At 60.7% G+C, this 17,722-nt stretch overlaps 2 protein-coding genes across 3 annotated transcripts in view; both read left to right on the top strand.

Annotated features, from left to right (window-relative positions):
* The first annotated feature begins 1,253 nt into the window (after window positions 1-1,253).
* CXXC1 (CXXC finger protein 1) lies at window positions 1,254-13,401 on the top strand. Of its 2 annotated transcripts, XM_080635709.1 has the most exons (15): window positions 1,254-1,377; window positions 1,469-1,566; window positions 2,083-2,183; window positions 2,986-3,101; window positions 3,206-3,361; window positions 4,688-4,714; window positions 5,240-5,389; window positions 6,510-6,617; window positions 7,392-7,576; window positions 9,003-9,210; window positions 9,572-9,682; window positions 10,557-10,606; window positions 10,687-10,783; window positions 11,458-11,610; window positions 12,914-13,401. In XM_080635709.1, the coding sequence occupies exons 1-15, from the start codon at window positions 1,375-1,377 to the stop codon at window positions 13,052-13,054; spliced, it is 1,704 nt and encodes a 567-aa protein (XP_080491835.1). In that variant the 5' UTR covers window positions 1,254-1,374; the 3' UTR covers window positions 13,055-13,401. The 2 variants fall into 2 exon arrangements, with proteins under 2 accessions (XP_080491835.1, XP_080491836.1); XM_080635710.1 differs by lacking the exon at window positions 5,240-5,389.
* Window positions 13,402-13,784: 383 nt separating this feature from the next.
* Window positions 13,785-17,722, top strand: part of LOC308230845 (methyl-CpG-binding domain protein 1-like) — an 11,162-nt gene continuing 7,224 nt past the window's right edge. Inside the window, 6 exon segments of the mRNA XM_080635805.1 lie at window positions 13,785-14,322; window positions 15,538-15,662; window positions 16,212-16,272; window positions 16,274-16,327; window positions 16,790-17,052; window positions 17,302-17,488. Coding sequence (XP_080491931.1) covers window positions 14,311-14,322; window positions 15,538-15,662; window positions 16,212-16,272; window positions 16,274-16,327; window positions 16,790-17,052; window positions 17,302-17,488 — 702 coding nt within the window. The 5' untranslated portion in view covers window positions 13,785-14,310.

Raw genomic sequence — 17,722 nt, 5'->3', positions numbered from 1 at the left:
CCTCCCCTGCAGGCCCCAGCCCATTTGGAGGCTGAACTGGAGCGGCTGGAGGAGGCCATGGGGAAGCTGCTGAGCCAGGGTGAGCCCCGGACCCCCATTGAGCCCATGGCCCCCCCCATTAAACCCATGCCCACCACTTTGAACCCATGGCCCCCCCATTGCCACCATGTCCCCCCCCATTAAACCCATGTCTCCCCGCCATGAAATCAAAGTTCCCCCCCCCGAATTGAACCCATGGCCCCCCCCATTGCCACCATCTTCCCCTCATTGAACCCATGTCTCCCCTCCCCATGGAACCCATGTGTCCCCCCCTATTGAACCCATGTCCCCCCCCCCATTGCCACCATGGTTGCAGCCCCCCCACGGTAACAAGCCCCGCCCCCCTGCAGAGCGCCACCTGCAGGAGGCAGAGCAGCAGCTGGGACCCGAAGCCTTCGTGGCCATGTGAGCGCCCGGAGGCCCCGCCCACCTCGTGCTTGGCCCCGCCCCCAGACGCTTTGCCCCCGCCCATTCTGTCCCTGGCCCCGCCCTCTGCCCCCCTGACTCCCCACCCCCCACCCTGTTCTCACAGCCGATTGGTGGAGCAGGAGGCGGAGTGGGCGGGGCAACGCCTGGGGGCGGAGCTTGCGCGGCGTCAGAGCTGCCAGCACCGCCGGGACAGGTGGGTACCGCCCCCCCGGCCCCGCCCATAGGGGACCACGTGGCCCCGCCCACACCCGCTCAGGCCCCGCCCCCTTCAGGTTGGCTGAGGAGCTGGAGAAGCTGCAGCGCCCCCTGGAGGCTCAGCGCGAGTGAGGAGTGAAGGGGGGGACCTATAGGTCCCCTATAGACCCACCCGTACGTCCCTATATCACCCTCTTACGTCACTACGTCCCCCCCTACGTCACTATGTCCCCCCAATAAACGTTCTTACACTCCCGTTTACGTGTCTTTATGGGGGCTCAGGAGGTACACGGGACATCCCCAACATGGCTGCCTCCATAGGCGGCCGCCATTTTGCCACCTCCCACTATGGGAGGGAACTGCACCCCCATATCCCCCCCACTACATCCCCACGTCATCGCCTACGTCACCAATAAACGTTCTTAACACCCCCCCCACCCCCCCATCTGTGTCTATGGGGGCTCAGGAGGTCCAGGGGACATCCCCCCCCAACATGGCCGCCTCCATTGGCGGCCGCCATTTTGCCACCTGCCCCACACCTCGCGCCGCCATTTTGTGTCCCTCCACGCATGCGCCGCCGCCATTTTAGGCGCGGGAACCGCCATCTTGCCTGTGGGCGAGACGGGAGCCGCTGCCTCCTCACACGGAAGCGGAACCGGGAAGCGCTTCCTCCTTCCGGCTTATGGCGGAGCCCGTCCGGGCCGAGCGGCGATGGTGAGCGGTTGTTATGGGTCCTTATGGGGTGGGGGAGCCGGCAATGGAGGCCCTGAACACCCCCCCACCATTGCCGTGTCCGGCCCCACAGGACAGCGAGTTCTCGGACGCGGAAGCGGGGCCGGGGGGCGAGGAGAACGCGCCCGTTTATTGCGTGTGCCGCAAACCGGACATCAACTGCTTCATGATGTGAGTGTGGGGGGGGGGAGAACCGGAGACCCCCGGTTACGGGGCTGAGACCCCCGTTATGGGGCTGTCCGGATGGTTGGGACCCGGGGGGGTGGTTTGGAAGGGTCCATTTGGGGGTCTTTGGGGAGGGGGTTGGACCCTTGGATGCTTTAGGAAGGGGTTGGGGGTGTTCTGAACCCCTCAGTTCCTTGGAGGGGGGATTGGGGACCCCTTTAAGGGGGGTTTGGGGGGGTTCTGAAGCCCTGGGTACTTCAGAGAGGGCTTTGGGGGGGTCCCTTTGGGGGGCTTGGGGGGGTTCAGGACCCCTCAGTTCCTTGGGGGGCGGTTGGGACCCTTTTGGGGGGGTCCCTCAGAGAGGGGTTTGGGGGGGGCGTCCCTTTGGGGGGGGTTCTGGAGCCCTGGGTCTCTATGGGGGTGCTTTTAGGGTCCCCTGGCCCCCTATGGGGGTGCTTGGGGCTGGAGGGGGGGGGGGGGTGCTCAGGACCTCCCTTTCCCCCCCCCCCCCCCCCCCCATAGCGGATGCGACAACTGCAACGAGTGGTTCCATGGCGACTGCATCAACATCACGGAGAAGATGGCCAAAGCCATCCGGGAGTGGTACTGCCTCCAGTGCCGCGGTGAGCCCATGGCGGGGGGGGGGGGACCCCACATGGGGGGGTCCCTATAGGGGCTCCGCACCCCCCCATTGCTTCCAAACCCCCCTTGTTTCCTGTGAGGGGGAGGCGTTTGGGGTTCTGTTGAGCTTTATGGGGAGAAGGAGCAGGCTTGGGGGGGGGGATTGGTTCCTTTCTGGGGGGGTTTGGGTGCTCTTCATGGGTGCTGAGGGGGTCAATGGGGGTCCTGAATCCCCTTTATGGGTGTTTGGGGGGGGTCTGGTTGGGGACTGCGGGAGGGAAATGGGGGTCCTGGATCCCATTTGAAGGCCTTTTGGGGTCTGTGGGTTGGGACTGGGGGCACAGTGGGGGTCCTGGATCCCTTTTATGGGTGTTGAGGGGGGAAATGGGGGTCTCGGGTTCTCTTTATGGGTGTTCAAAGGGTCTGGGTTGAGACTGAAGAAGGGAAATGGAGGTCTTGGATCCCTAGATCCCATTTGAAGGCCTTTTGGGGGGTCTGGGTTGGGATTGGGGGGCAAAATGGGGGTCCTGGGTCTCCTTTATGGGTATTTAAAGGGTCTGAGTTGAGGTTGAAGGGGGAAAAATGGGGATCCCGGATCCCTGGATCCCGTTTCAAGGTGTTTTGGGAGGATCTGGGTTGGGATTGGGGGGCCAACAAGGAGGTCCCAGATCCTTGGATCCCCTTGACGGGGGCTCTGGGTTGAGGTTGAGGGGGGTCAGTGGGGCTCTTGGCTCCCTTTTATGGCTGTTGGGGGGTTCAGATGTGGATCCCAGCCCCCCCTATTCCCCCTTCTCCCCCTTGCAGAGAAGGATCCCACCCTGGAGATCCGGTACCGGCACAAGAAGTGGCGGGAGAAGGAACGGGAGCACGAGAGCTCCAAAGCCCAGGAGCTGGCGCTGGAGCAGGGCCGAGCGGCCAAGGTGGGGCCCGATGGGGGGGGGGGGTTGGATAGAGTGGGGAGGACACCCCCCCCACACCCCCTCCCACCCCATAGGGATCTTCACTTCTGGGTCCTGCCCCATAGATCAAGCGCTCGGCGCGGATGTGTGGGGAGTGCGAAGCGTGCCGGCGCCCCGAGGACTGCGGCCAGTGCGACTTCTGCCGCGACATGAAGAAGTTTGGGGGCCCCAACAAGATCCGCCAGAAGTGCCGGCTGCGGCAGTGCCAGCTGCGCGCGCGTGTAAGTCGGGCGTGTGGTTAGCGTGGCGGAGCGTGTTGTTAGCATGTTGGAGCATGTAGTTAGCGTGTTGTTAGCATGTTGGAGCATGTAGTTAGCGTGTTGTTAGCATGTTGGAGCATGTAGTTAGTGTGTTGTTAGCATGTTGGAGCATGTAGTTAGTGTGTTGTTAGCATGTTGGAGCATGTAATTAGAGTGTTGTTAGCATGTTGGAGCATGTAGTTAGCGTGTTCTTAGCATGTTGGAGCATGTAGTTAGTGTGCTGGAGCGTGTTAGGAGTGTGTTGTTAGCATGTTAGGAGTGTGTTGTTAGGGTGTTGTTAGCGTGTTAGCATGCTGGAGCATGTTGTTAGCATGCTGGAGCATGTTAGGATGTTGGAGTGTGTTGAAATATGTTGCTAGCGTGTCGGAGCATGTTAGCATGTTGTGAGTTTGTTGTTAGCATGTTGGAGCGTATTAGCGTGTTGGAGCGTGTTAACGTGTTGTGAGTGCATTGTTAGCATGTTGCAGCATATTAATGTGTTGGAGGGTGGTGTTCGCGTGTTAGAGCGTGTTAACGTGTTGGCAGTGTGGCATTAGCATGTTGGAGCTTGTTAACGTGTTGTGAGTGTTAGCATGTTGGAGTGTTAGCATGTTGGAGCATGTTGTTAGCATGTTGGAGTGTGTTAGCGTGTGGTGTCGTGAGCATGTTAGCGTGTTGTGAGTGCGTTGTTAGCGTGCTGGAGTATGTTAGGAGTGTGGTGTTAGTGTGTTGGGAGCGTATTGTTAGCATGTTGGAGCATGTTGTTAGTGTGTTGGAGTGTGTTAGGAGCATGTTTTTAGCATGTTGCGGTGTGCTACGAGTGTGGTTTTAGCCTGTTGGGAGAGTGGGGTTGAGCTGGGTTTAGCGTGAGCTTAATATGTTTTAAGTGTGTCTTTACAATGTCCTTAGCATGTGCTTGGCATGGTGTTAGCGTGTTGGGAGCATGGGGTTGGGCTGGGCTTAGCGTGACCTTAGAGTGTGTTAAGTGTGTCTTTACAGTGTCCTTAGCGTGTGCTTGGTGTGGTCTTAGCATGGGGTGAGTGCTTTATGTGGCGTTAGTATGAGCACAATGTGGCTTAAGCATGTGCTTAGCGTGTCAGTGTGCTCTTAGCATGTCTTTGCCGTGTGGTTTAGCGCGCTAGCATATCCTTCCTTTGTGCTTAATGCCACCATAGCGTGTTAAGGTGTTCTTAGCATGTGCTTAGCATGTTCTTAATGCATTAACGTGTTACGGGATATATAACTCTACGTGGTCCATGTGCTTGGCGTGTCCTTGGCGTGTTCCTGACGTGTCCCTTTCTCCCCCAGGAGTCCTACAAGTACTTCCCCACCTCGGTGAGTCCTGGAGCCCTTTGGGGGGGTCTTGAGGGGGGGGGTCCCATGGATGGGGCGGGGGGGAGGTCCCTGGGTCCCTTTGGGGGGGGTCCCATGGGGCTGGGAGGGGGTGTTTGGGGGTCCCCATGATACCTGGCTCCCCATAGGGGCAATGGGGGGGTCCCCGTTGATGGCAATAGGGGGTGTTCCCATGAAACCTGGGTGTCCCCATAGGGGCAATAGAGGGATCCCCATGATGGCAATAGGGGGGTCCCCACGGTGGCAATAGGGGGGGCCCCATGATACCTGGGTCCCCCCATTCTAGCAATAGGGGGGTCCCTATGGGAGCAATACGGGGGTCCCCACGATACCCAGGTCCCCCCATAGCGGCAATAAGGGGGTCCCCATAGTGGCAATAGGAGGGTCCCCATGGCGGCAATGGGGAGGGGTCCTCATGATACCCAGGTCCCCCCATAGTGGCAATAGGGGGGTCCCCCCGCTACCCGGCTGTGGGTCTGGGGTGGCTTTGATGCTGACCCCCCCCAGCTGGCCCGGGGGCGCGAGGGGGAGCTGGAGCTGCTGAAGGAGCAGCTCGGGGCCGCGGGGCCCCCCGAGAACCTCTCGGACGAGGAGCTGCCGCTCGACCCCCGGCTCTACCAGGAGCTCTGCGCCGGAGCCTTCGATGAGCACGGCCTGGTGAGGACCCCCCCGGTACCTGAAGGCACCCAAACCAGGGCTGGGGGCACCCCAAACCCCCCCCAACATGCACCACATCCCACTCGAATGGCTCCAAAATGGCCCCAATTGGGCTCTGGGGACCCCACATCCCCCCAGAATGCACCAAATGCCACCAGAATTGCCCCAAAATGGCCCAGATTCAGCCTTGGGGACCCCAAATCCCCCTGGTTTAAGCATCAACATTTACTGAGACGTGTTCTTAGCATGCTAGGGCGTGGTTTTAGTGTGTTTTAAGTGCATTGAGGCACATTTTAAGCATGTTTACGTGTGTCAAAGCATGGTGAAGCGTGTTTTAAGTATGTTGAGGCACGCTTCAGCATGTTTATGCCTGTCAAAGCACATGCCTAAGCACGCTTGGATGCGCTGAGCCATATTCGAGCCTTATTTAGGCATGTAGAGATGTGTTCTAAGCGTGTTTTGCCATGTTATGGCATGTGCTGAGCAAGTTCAGGTGTGCCAAAGCGTGTACTAAGCACGTAGGAGCACATTGAGACATGTAGACATGTAGAGCTGTGTTTTAAGCTTGTAGGGACACATCAAGACATGTTTTAAGCGTGTCGAGCTGTGTTTTAAGCACCCACAAGCACATCAAGACATGTTTTAAGTGTGTAGAGCTGTGTTTTAAGCATGCAGGGGCTCAGTGAGGCACATGCTTTAAGCATGTAGAGTTGTGTTTTAAGCGTGCACAAGCACACTGAGGCATGTTTTAAGCATGTAGAGCTATGTTTTAAGTATGCAGGAGCCCATTGAGGCATGTTGTAAGCATGTAGAGCTGTGTTTTAAGTATGCAATGGCACATCAAGACATGTTTTAACTGTGTCGAGCTGTGTTTTAAGCACGTAGGGACACATCAAGGCATGTTTTAGGCACGTAGAGCTGTATTTTAAGCATGCACAAGCACATCAAGACATGTTTTAAGCCTGCAGAGCTGTTTTAAGCATGCAGGGACATATCGGGGCATGCTTTAAGCATGTAGAGCTGTGGTTTAAGCATGCAGCGACACAGTGAGACATGTTTTAAGCGTGTAGAGCTGTGTTTTAAGCGTGTTTAGATGTGTTCTTGGCGTGTTCCCCTCCAGCCGTGGCTCAGTGACCCCGAGGACGCCCCTTTCCTCGACCCCGTCCTGCGCAAACGCGCCGTCAAAGTCAAACACGTCAAGCGCCGGGAGAAGAAGTCGGACAAGAAGGTGTGTACTGGTTTATACTGGTCTATACTGGTCTATACTGGGCCTAATGGTGGGCGGGAGGGGCACTGGGGTTTACTGGGAGTCCTTAGGAGGGTTACTGGGAGCCACTGGAGAGGCTCTGGGGGGGCACTGGTGGGCCCTGGGCCTGCACTGGTGTGAACTGGAGGTTACTGGGAGCTACTGGGATGGCCAAAGGGTTACTGGGAGGGCTTCTGGTGGCCCATGGGGTCCTACTGGTATGACTGGGGCTTACTGGGAGGCTCTGATTCTTACTGGGAGGGTCACTGTTGCCTGCTATTGCACACTATGGCTCCCTATCATGCACTATTGCCCCTATTGCCTCCTGTCACCCCTATCGCCCCCATCAACCGCTATTGCCCCGTCACCCACTATTGCCGCCTATCACTCCCTATTGCTTACTATTGCCCCCTATTGCCCCTATCAACCACTATTGTCCCCTGTCTTCCCCTATCACCCCCCGTCACCCCCTATTGCCCCCCTTGCCCCCTCACCCCTTATTGCCCCTCTTGCCCCATATCGCTCACTGTTGCCCCCATCACCCTTCCATCGCCTCCCATTGCCCTCTATTGCCCCCTGTCACCCCCTATCGCTCACTATCGCCCCCCATTGCCCCCTGTCACCCCCTTTTGCCCTCTATCACCTCCTATTGCTCACTATTGCCCCTCTCGCCCTCTGTCACCCGCTATTGCCCCCATTGCTCCTCACTGTGCGCCACTGCCCCCTGTTGCTCACTGTCGCCCCCTGTGGCCGCAGAAGGAGGAGCGCTACAAGCGGCACCGGCAGAAGCCGCGGCACCGGGAGCGCAGCCGCCACCCTGAGCGCGCCGACACGCGGGACCCGGCGGGGCTGGGGCAGTGCCTGGGCCCCGGCTGCACCCGCCCGGCCCGGCCGCCCTCCAAGTACTGCAGCGAGGCCTGCGGGGTCAAACTGGCCGCCAAGTGAGTATGGACCAGTACAGACCAGTATAGGCCAATATGGACGGGTATAGATCACTATGGACCAGTATAGGCCAGTATAGACCAATATGGAGAGATATAGATCACTATGGACCAGTATAGGCCAGTATAGACCACTACAGATGAGCATGGACCAGTATAGACAACTGTGGACCGGTATAGAGCAGTATGGATACGCATAGACCGGTACTGAGTATTAGAAACCACTGTGGACTAGTGTAGACCAATATGGACCAGTATAGACCACTATGGACTTGTATTGACCAGTACGGACCAGTATAGACCAGTACATGATACTAGAAACCACTGTAGACTAGTGTAGATCAGTATACACCAGTATAGACTGACTAATACGGACCAGTACAGACCAGTATGAGCTGATATAGAGTGTAATAGAGCTGTAGGGTACCCCTGGGATCCGTATTGATCCTTCCCTCAGCACATCCAGCAGTGGGTCCCACACTGCATCCCAGGGATCCCATGAACCATTTCCTATCTCACAGCCAGATCTATGAGCTCCTCCCCCAGTGGATCCCACGCTGGATCCCAGTGATCCCATTATCCCATTCCCTCTGTCCTGCAGCCAGATCTGTGAGATCCTGCCCCAATGGATCCCGTGGATCCCATTGATCCTGTTCTCCCGCAGCCGGATCTATGAGATCCTGCCCCATTGGATCCCATTGATCCCAGTGGATCCCAATGGATCCTGTGGATCCCATTGATCCCATTCTTCCACAGCTCAATCTACGAGATCCTGCCCCCATGGATCCCACATTGGATCCCATTGATCCCATTGGGCCCATTCTCCCACAGCTGGCTCTACGAGATCCTGCCCCATTGGATCCCCTTGATCCCATTGAATCCCGTTGCTCCTCTTCCCCCGCAGCCGGATCTACGAGATCCTGCCCCATTGGATCCCATTGGATCCCATTGATCCCAGTGGATCCCATTGGATCCTGTTGCTCCCGTTCCCCTGCAGCCAGATCTACGAGATCCTGCCCCAGTGGATCCCATAGGATCCCGTTGCTCCCGTTCCCCCGCAGCTGGATCTACGAGATCCTGCCCCATTGGATCCCCTTGATCCCATTGGATCCCATTGCTCCCGTTCCCCCGCAGCTGGATCTACGAGATCCTGCCCCATTGGATCCCCTTGATCCCATTGGATCCCGTTGCTCCCGTTCCCCCGCAGCCGGATCTACGAGATCCTGCCCCATTGGATCCCCTTGATCCCATTGGATCCCGTTGCTCCCGTTCCCCCGCAGCCGGATCTACGAGATCCTGCCCCATTGGATCCCCTTGATCCCATTGGATCCCGTTGCTCCCGTTCCCCCGCAGCCGGATCTACGAGATCCTGCCCCATTGGATCCCCTTGATCCCATTGGATCCCGTTGCTCCCGTTCCCCCGCAGCCGGATCTACGAGATCCTGCCGCAGCGCATCCAGCAGTGGCAGCAGAGCCCGTGCGTGGCGGAGGAGCACGGGAAGCGGCTCCTGGAGCGCATCCGGCGGGAGCAGCACCAGGCGCGGCTGCGGCTGCAGGAGATGGAGCGGCGCTTCCACGAGCTCGAGGCGCTCATCGCCCGCGCCAAGGGGCACCCGGCCCGCGAGGACGAGGAGGTGGGGTTGGGGGGGGCCCCCAAAACATCCCCCCCTCCCCCCGGATCAGAGGGACCCCCCTGAACCCCTTAACCCCCCCAACCCCCTTCTTGGGGACCCCTGAACCCCAAAGCACCCCCCCGGGGACATGGGGACCCCCCTGAACCCCAGCGCCTTCCCCCAGGCTCTTGGGGTCCCCTTGAACCCTTTAACACCCCCCCCATCCCCTTTGCTTTGGGACCTCTTGAACCCCAAAACACCCCCTTGGGTCCTGAGGACCCCCTAAACCCTTTCCCCATCCCCCATCCTTGGGGACCCCTCCGAACCCCAAAACACTCCCAAGGCTTTTGGGGTCCCCCCCTGACACCACCCCCCCCCCCAGAGCACGGAGGGGGACAGCGAGGACACGGACCTGCAGATCTTCTGCGTCTCCTGCGGTCACCCCATCAACCCCAAGGTGGCGCTGCGGCACATGGAGCGCTGCTACGCCAAGGTACCGATGGGCCCTATAGGCGCCTATGGGTCCTATAGGCACCCGTGGGGATGCCCCCAGGCCTCAACAGCAGCCCCACACAGCCCGGAGGATTCCTGCTGGGCACCCTAGGGGGCTGGGTGGATCCTGCTGTGGGGTGGTAGAGGGGCTTCCTATAGGCTATAGGGGCTTTCGGTGGGCTATAGGGGCCATATGGGGGATATAGGGTATTTCGGGAGGCTGTATAGTGGCTGTGGAGGGGTTATAGGGGGGTTATATTGGGGGCTGTAGCGCTTGTATGGACCCTGCTGTGGGGTGATAGAGGGGCTTCCTATGGCTTTAGGGGCTTCCTATGGGCTATAGGGGCCATATGGACCCTGCTGTGGGGCTGTATGGCAGATATAGAGTATTTTGAGAAGCTGTATAGTGGGTGTGTAGGGCTTATGTGTTATATTGGGGGGCTATAGGGGTTGGATGGACCCTGCTGTGGGGTGGTATAGGGGCTTGCTATGAGCTATAGGGGCCATATGGAGCCCGCTGTGGGGCTGTATGGGGGATATAGGGTATTTTGAAAGGCTGTATAGTGGTTGTGTAGGGCTCACGTGTTATATTGGGCAGCTACAGAGGTTGTATGGACTCTGCTGTGGGGCACTATAGGGGGTATAGGGTCTTCCTGGGGGCTATAGGGACCATATGGACCCTGCTGTGGGGTACTATAGGGGCTCCCTGGGGGCTATAGGAGCTGTATGGACCTTGCTGTGGGGCTATAAGGTGGATATAGCATACCTTGGGGGGCTATAGGTGCCATACGGACCCCACTATGGGGCTCTGTGGGGCCTCTAAGGGGGGTGTCTATAGGCCCCCAGCACCTATAGCCCCCCCCCCTTTACTGCAGTACGAGAGCCAAACGTCCTTCGGGTCCATGTACCCCACACGCATCGAGGGGTGAGTAGGGGGGGGGCACCCATAGGGGGGTGTCATGCACCCATGGGTGCCCCCCCGACACTTTGGGTCCCCCCCCCCAGAGCCACCCGCCTCTTCTGTGACGTCTACAACCCCCAAAGCAAGACCTACTGCAAGCGCCTGCAGGTGCTGTGCCCTGAGCACTCGAGGGACCCCAAGGTGAGGGCACCCATGGGTGCTGGGGGGCAATGGGGGCCATGGTTGGGGGGGGGGGGCAAAGGGGAAAGGAGTGGGGTTATGGGGAGCCTGTGGGGATGGGAGGGGGATGGAGGAGGTTGGGGTGCACCCATGGGTGCTGTGGGGTGCTTACACCATGCTATAGGGGGCACCCATGGGTGCTGTGGGGTGCTTACACCATGCTATAGGGGGCACCCATGGGTGCTGTGTGATGCTCACCGTGCTATGGGCTGCACCCATGGGTGTTGGGGGGTGCTCACACCGTGCTATAGGGTGCACCCATGGGTGCCCACCATGCCACGAACAGCACCTGTAGGTGCTGGTGGTGCTCACCATGCTATAGGGTGCACCCATGGGTGCTGGGGGGTGCTCACACCATGTTATACCCTGCACCCATGGGTGCTGCGTGATGCACCCCTGCCTGTAGCTTCGCCTATGAGCACCATGGGACACCCTCCATCCCACAACCTGCACCCATAGGTGCTGTGGGGTGCTCCCCATGCTCTAGGGTGCACTCCTAGGCGGGATGGGGGCACCCACACTACACTATAGGTGCTATAGGCTGCACCCATGGGTGCTATGGGGCGCTCACCCCCTCCATCCCATAGCCTGCACCTACAACGCATCCCCACCCCTCCCTGCGGGCTCCCCCATAGGTGCCTGCGGACGAGGTGTGCGGGTGCCCGCTGGTGCGGGACGTGTTCGAGCTCACCGGGGAGTTCTGCCGCGCGCCCAAGCGCCGCTGCCACCGGCACTACTGCTGGGAGAAACTGCGCCGGGCAGAGGTGGACCTGGAGCGCGTCCGCGTGGTGAGCGGGGCACCAATGGGATGCCGGGGGCGCCGCAAGGGCACCAATGGGATGCCGGGGGGAATGCAAGGGCGCCAATGGGATGCTGGGGGGAATGCAAGGGCGCCAATGGGATGCCGGGGGGAATGCAAGGGCGCCAATGGGATGCTGGGGGGAATGCAAGGGCGCCAATGGGATGCCGGGGGTGCCACAAGGGCACCAATGGGATGCCGGGGGTGCCACAAGGGCGCCAATGGGATGCTGGGGGGAATGCAAGGGCACCAATGGGATGCCGGGGGGAATGCAAGGGCGCCAATGGGATGCTGGGGGGAATGCAAGGGCGCCAATGGGATGCCGGGGGCACCGCAAGGGCACCAATGGGATGCTGGGGGCGCTGCGAGGGCACCAATGGGATGCCAGGGGCACCGCAAGGGCACCAATGGGATGCCGGGGGGAACGCAAGGGCACCAATGGGATGCCGGGGGGAACGCAAGGGCACCAATGGGATGCCGGGGGTGCCACAAGGGCACCAATGGGATGCCAGGGGGAACGCAAGGGCACCAATGGGATGCCGGGGGTGCCACAAGGGCACCAATGGGATGCCGGGGGCGCCACAAGGGCGCCAATGGGATGCCAGGGGCACCCAAAGGGCACCAATGGGAAGCCAGGGGAGCCCCAATAGGAAGCCAGGGGCACACCAAGGGCACCAATGGGATGCTGGGGGCGCTGCAATAGCACCAATGGGATACCAGGGCACCCCAATGGGACTCCAGGGGCACCCCAAGGGCACCCAAATGGCCCCAGTGGGACACTGGGTGGACCTCAGGATCTCCAGTGCCATAGCAGGGGCACCCCAGTGTCCTGGCCCCTGTCCCCATGGGCATCCCAATGTCCCATCCCTGTCCCCATGTCCCTGTTGCTGTGCGCTGCTCCCATGGGTATCCCCATTTCCCTGTCCCTATCCCCATGGGTATCCCCATGTCCCTGCCAGTGTCCCCATGTCCCTGAGTGTGTCCTGGCCCCTGTCCCCAAGGGTGTCCCCATGTCCCTGTCCTTATCCCCATGGGTATCCCCATGTCCCTGTCCCAATTGCTGTGTCCTGTTGCTATCCCCAGGGGTATCCCCGTGTCCCTGACTGTGTCCTGGCACCTGTCCCTGTTGCTGTCCCCATGTCCCTGTGTCCTGGCCCCTGTCCCCATGGATGTCCCCATTTCCCTGTCCCTATCCCAATGGGTGTCCCCGATGTCCCTGTCCCCGTGGGTATCCCCATGTCCCTGACTGTGTCCTGGCCGCTGTGCCCATGGCTATCCCCCTGTCCCCGCAGTGGTACAAGCTGGACGAGCTCTTCGAGCAGGAGCGCAACGTGCGGGCGGCCATGACGAACCGCGCGGGGCTGCTGGCGCTGATGCTGCACCAAACCATCCAGCACGACCCCCTCACCACCGACCTGCGCTCCGAGCGCTGACCCCCCCATGGACGCCCCGATGGACCCCTCATGGACCCCCCATGGACCCCCTCCATGGACCCCTCCATGGACCCCTCCATGGACACCCTCATGGACCCCTCCATGGAGGATGCTCCCCTATGGACCCTCTATGGACTCGTCCATGGACCCCCCCCCAGGACCCCCATGGACACCCCCATGGATCCTCCATGGATACCTCTGGGACACCCCCATGGACCCCTCCATGGAGGATGCTCCCCCATGGACCATCCATGGACCCTTCCATGGACCCCCCCCCCAGGACCCCCATGGACTCTCCCCATGGACCCCTCCATGGAGGATCCCCCGCCATAGATCCTACCCCAACCCTGCTGTCCCCCAAATAAAATGGGTGTCAAGGGAGGTGGATGTGGGGCGTCTGTGGAGCTGAGGGGGTTCTATAGGGCTGGGGGGGTATAGAGTGGGGGGAGTCTATATGGTCCTGGGGCTATAGGGTTAGGGGAGTTATAGAGTGCAGGGTGGCAATAGAGCTTGGGGTGTCTATAGGGCAGAAGAGTGTCTATAGGGATTGGGGGTCTATAGGGCAGGAGGGGCACATGGAGCCCAGAAGTCTCCTATAGGGCTGGAGGTGGTCCCTATGGCACCAGAGGGGCTTTATGGGGTTGGGAGGTCCCTCTGGGGAGTGGGAGGTATCCTATAGAGCTGAAAAAGCTCTTTAGGGCCAGGAGTGTCTGTATGGGGTCTGTTGGGGGTCCTTATGTGATCCATGTGTGGGATCTATAGGGCCTGTGGGGGTTCTATAGGGCTTATGGGGTCTCGATAGGGTCTAGGTGGTCTCTATAGAGCCAATGGGGACTCTACAGCGGCTCTGGGCCCCGCCGGGGCTCATTAGCATAGCCCCGCCCCCTCGGCGTCACGTGCTGCTCCCCCGCGCGCGCGGGCTCCCGCGGGAAGCTGTTTGCTGGTGGGCGGTGGCACGGCCTCACGTGACCGCCCCTCATTTGCATAAATCCCTCCCACCGCGCTCCCCCGTCAGCTGACGTCCCCTTCGGGGGTCACGTGCTGCACCACTTCCTCCTTCGCCCAGCGCCAAGCCTCGCCCCTTTCCCCCGCTCCTCTCTTCTCCATTGGCCAAAGACGCATCACGTGGTCCCCCCTCCCTCCCTGTTTCCCGCGCGTGCTCTTCCGCTTCCGGCTCCCCCGAGGCCCCGCCCCGCGGCCCGGCCACGCCCCTCGCGCGCTGCTCCCGCGCCGCTGCGCCACGATCGGGACCGACCATGAACGAACCGGTACCGGGGGGGGGAGGGGAGCGGGGAGGGGGGGAGGGGGAGGGGCCGGATTGGGGGGGGTTGTGAGGGGGGAGGGGCAGTTTCGGGACTGGTTTTGGGGGCGGGGGAGGGTTCGGTTTGGGGGGGGAGGGGTGGATTTGGGGTCTCGGGGGGAGGAGGGGCTGTTCTTGGGGTGTTTTGGGGGGGAGGGGTCGGTTTGGGGGGGGGAGGGGGGGTTTGGGGGGGAGGAACCGGTTTTGGGGTGGTTTAAGGAGGGAAAGGGGCAGATTGGGGGGGGGCAGGGGGGTTTTGGGGTCCTTTTTGGGGAGGAAGAGCCGGTTTTGGGGGGCTTGTGGGGGAGGGGCCTCTTCGGGGGGGGGGAAGGGGTGGATTTGGGGGTGTTTGGGGGGGGAGGGGCAGTTTCGGGGGTATCCGGAGGGGGGGGAGGGGCAGGTTTAGAGCAGGTTGGGGGGGGGGGGTGGGGGTTGAGTGTGGGGAGGGGGGAGGGGCCAGTTCCGGAGGTCACGGGGTACGGAGGGGGCGGGGCCTGGTTGTGTTTGGGGGCGGAGCCTAAGCCCGGGGCCGGTGCCGGTTGGGGGCGGCTTAGATGATTTTTGGGGTGATTTAGGTGGGTTTTGGGGTGATCTGGGCAGTTTTGGGGGTGGCTTGGGGGGTTTTGGGGTGGGTCTAGAGGGGCATGGGGGTGTTTTGGGGTGCTTTAGGTGAGCTTTGGGGTGATTTAAGTGGGTTTTGGGGTAGTTTGGTGGGGGGGCTTTAGGGGTGATTGGGGGAGTTCAGGGGGGTTTGGGGTGATTTAGGTGGATTTTGGGGTGGTTTAGGTGGATTTTGGGATGGTTTAGGTGGATTTTGGGGTGATTTAGGTGGATTTAGGGTGATTTAGGTGGGTTTTGGGGTGGTTTAGATGGATTTTGGGGTGATTTAGGTGGATTTGGGGTGATTTAGGTGGGTTCTGGGGTGATTTAGGGGAGGTTTGGTGTGATTCAGGTGAATTTTGGGGTGATTTAGGGGAGTTTTGGGGTAGTTTAGGGTAGTTCGGTTGTGGTTTAGGGGACTTCTGGGGTCATTTGGGGAGTTTAGGGGCAGGTTTGGGGTGATTTAGGTGAACTTTGGGGTGATTTAGGGGAGTTTCGAGGTGATTTATGTGGGGTTTGGGGTGGGTTCAGGGTGGTTTTGGGGCTCCCTGGGCTCCATCCTGACCCCCCCATCCCGCAGTAGCCCCCCCCGGGCACCATGGCGGAGGGCTGGGTGGAATGTCCCACGCTGGGGCCCGGCTGGAAGCGCCGGGAAGCGTTCCGGAAGTCGGGAGCCACCTGCGGCCGCACCGACACCTATTACCAGAGGTACCCCATAGGGGCGCTTATGGGGCCCCCATAACCTTAACCCCCCCATAGGGGCGCTTATGGGACCCCCATGCCTTTAACACCCCCATAGGGACACTTATGGGACCCCCATGCCTTTAAGCCCCCCCCATAGGGACACTTATGGGCCCCCCATGCCTTTAAGTCCCCTATAGAGGCACTTATGGGAGCCCCATACTCTCAATCCCCCCCCATAGGAGCACTTATGGGGTCCCCCTGCTCTTAACCCCCCCATAGGGGCACTTATGGGGCCCCCCCTTCCACCCCCCCAGTCGATCTCTTTAAGCCCCCCCGTTTACACCCAGATCAGCTTCAAGCTCCCCCCCCCATCCACCCCCATTTTGGGATGATGGGGACCACTTTGGGATGCTCTATCTTAGACCCCCCCCCCATTTCCCTTCCTTCCATCCATCCCCATGCTCCCCATTGGGTTTTGGGGTGCGCCCCCCATCAATGGAACCCCAAAGGGGGGGTTCCACCCCCTCCACCCACCCACACCCCCCCCCCCCATGATGTTGGGGTCCCCTCCAGCCCCACAGGGGAGAAGTTTCGGAGCAAGATCGAGCTGAGCCGGTTCCTTGGACCCGAACGGGGACCTCGGCAACTTTGACTTCAAGAATGGGCTGGAGCGTCCTGGCCCCCCCAAAGTGAGGGGGGGGTCCCCAATACTTGGGGGGTGCCCAAAACTAAGGGGGGGAGGGGATCATTGGACCAAAGAGAAACCAGTTGGGGGGGGAAGCCTGAACGTGTCCTGTTGAGGGGGGAAGGTTGGGGGGGGTACCATGGAATTAGGGGGTACCCCAAAAAGGGGGGGGTCAAGGGGGTAAAATAAGAGGGGGGGTCTCCAAAATGGGGGGGGAGGGGGTCTCAAGGTTATGGGGGAGTTAAGGGGGTAATAATGGAGGGGTGGTCCCCAAAGTAGGGCAATGGGGGGGTCTCTGTGGGGGTCAAATAAAGGGGGGGCTAAAATGGGGGGGGTCCATGGGGAGGTTGAGGAGAGCCTAAATTAGGGAGGGGGAGGGGGTCCCCAAATGGGAGCGGGTTAAAATGGTGGGGACCCCAAATGTGCCCCCCCTCCCCCATAACCCCCCCTTTCCCTCCTTGTCCAGGCCCGGAAGGGCCCCAAATGGCACCAACCCCATGGCCCCCCCCCGGGGCCACCCCCGGAGCCCCCCCCCGCGCCCGAGGAGCCGGTGGGCGAGGCTGAAGCGGTGGAGACCCCGCCCCCTACGGTGGAAGCCCCGCCCCCGGAGAAGTTGGCCACGCCCCCTCCTCCGTCCGAGGCTCCGCCCCCTCCGCTGCCGGACCCGCCCCTCCCGCGGCGCACCCGGAAGCGGCCCCCTCCGGAGCCCCCCCAGCAGGGGGCGGTAATGTGAGCGGGGGGGCGTGGCCTGGGCAAAAGGGGCGGGGCTTGGGGACGGGTCCAATGGGGATTCCTTGCGGGGGGGGGGGGTGTCCTTGGGGGGGTCCTGGTGGAATCTGGGGGGGGGGCTGAGGGGGATTGGGAGGTCCTGGGGGGTCCAGGGGGTGCCTGGAGGGGGTTGGGGGGGTCCTGGTGGGGTTCAAGGGGTCTTGGGGGGCTGTTGGGGGGGGTTCATCCTCCTGTTTCCCCCCCCTCCAGGTCCTGCGCTGGCTGCCAGGGGCTGTTCCCGGGGGTGACGCTGCTGAGTCAGCGCCGGTGCCGCTGGCTGTGCCCGGAGTGCCGCGGTGAGGCTCAGCATCCGCATCCCCATCATCACCATCATGCTCTGAACCTCCCGGCAGCCGCATCGTCCTCATCTGAATCTTCTTCCATCATCATCACCTTCTAAACCTTCATCCTCTCTCCTGAGCCTTTCTCCATCCCCAGCCATCCTCCTCTGATCCTTCCTTCTCCATCATCCTCTTCTGAGCCTTCTTCCATCCCCATCACCCTCCTCTGAGCCTTGCGCTTCCATCATCATCCTCTGAGCCTTCCTCTGTTTCTGTCATCCTTCTCTGAGCCTTTGTCCTTCATCATCATTCTTTGAGCCTTCCTCTTCCATCATCTTCCTTTGAGCCTT

The sequence above is a fragment of the Psittacula echo genome, assembly GCF_963264785.1.
Source record: "Psittacula echo genome assembly, chromosome: 28".
NCBI lineage: Eukaryota > Metazoa > Chordata > Aves > Psittaciformes > Psittacidae > Psittacula > Psittacula echo.
This window is presented reverse-complemented; position numbering and strand designations above follow the sequence as displayed.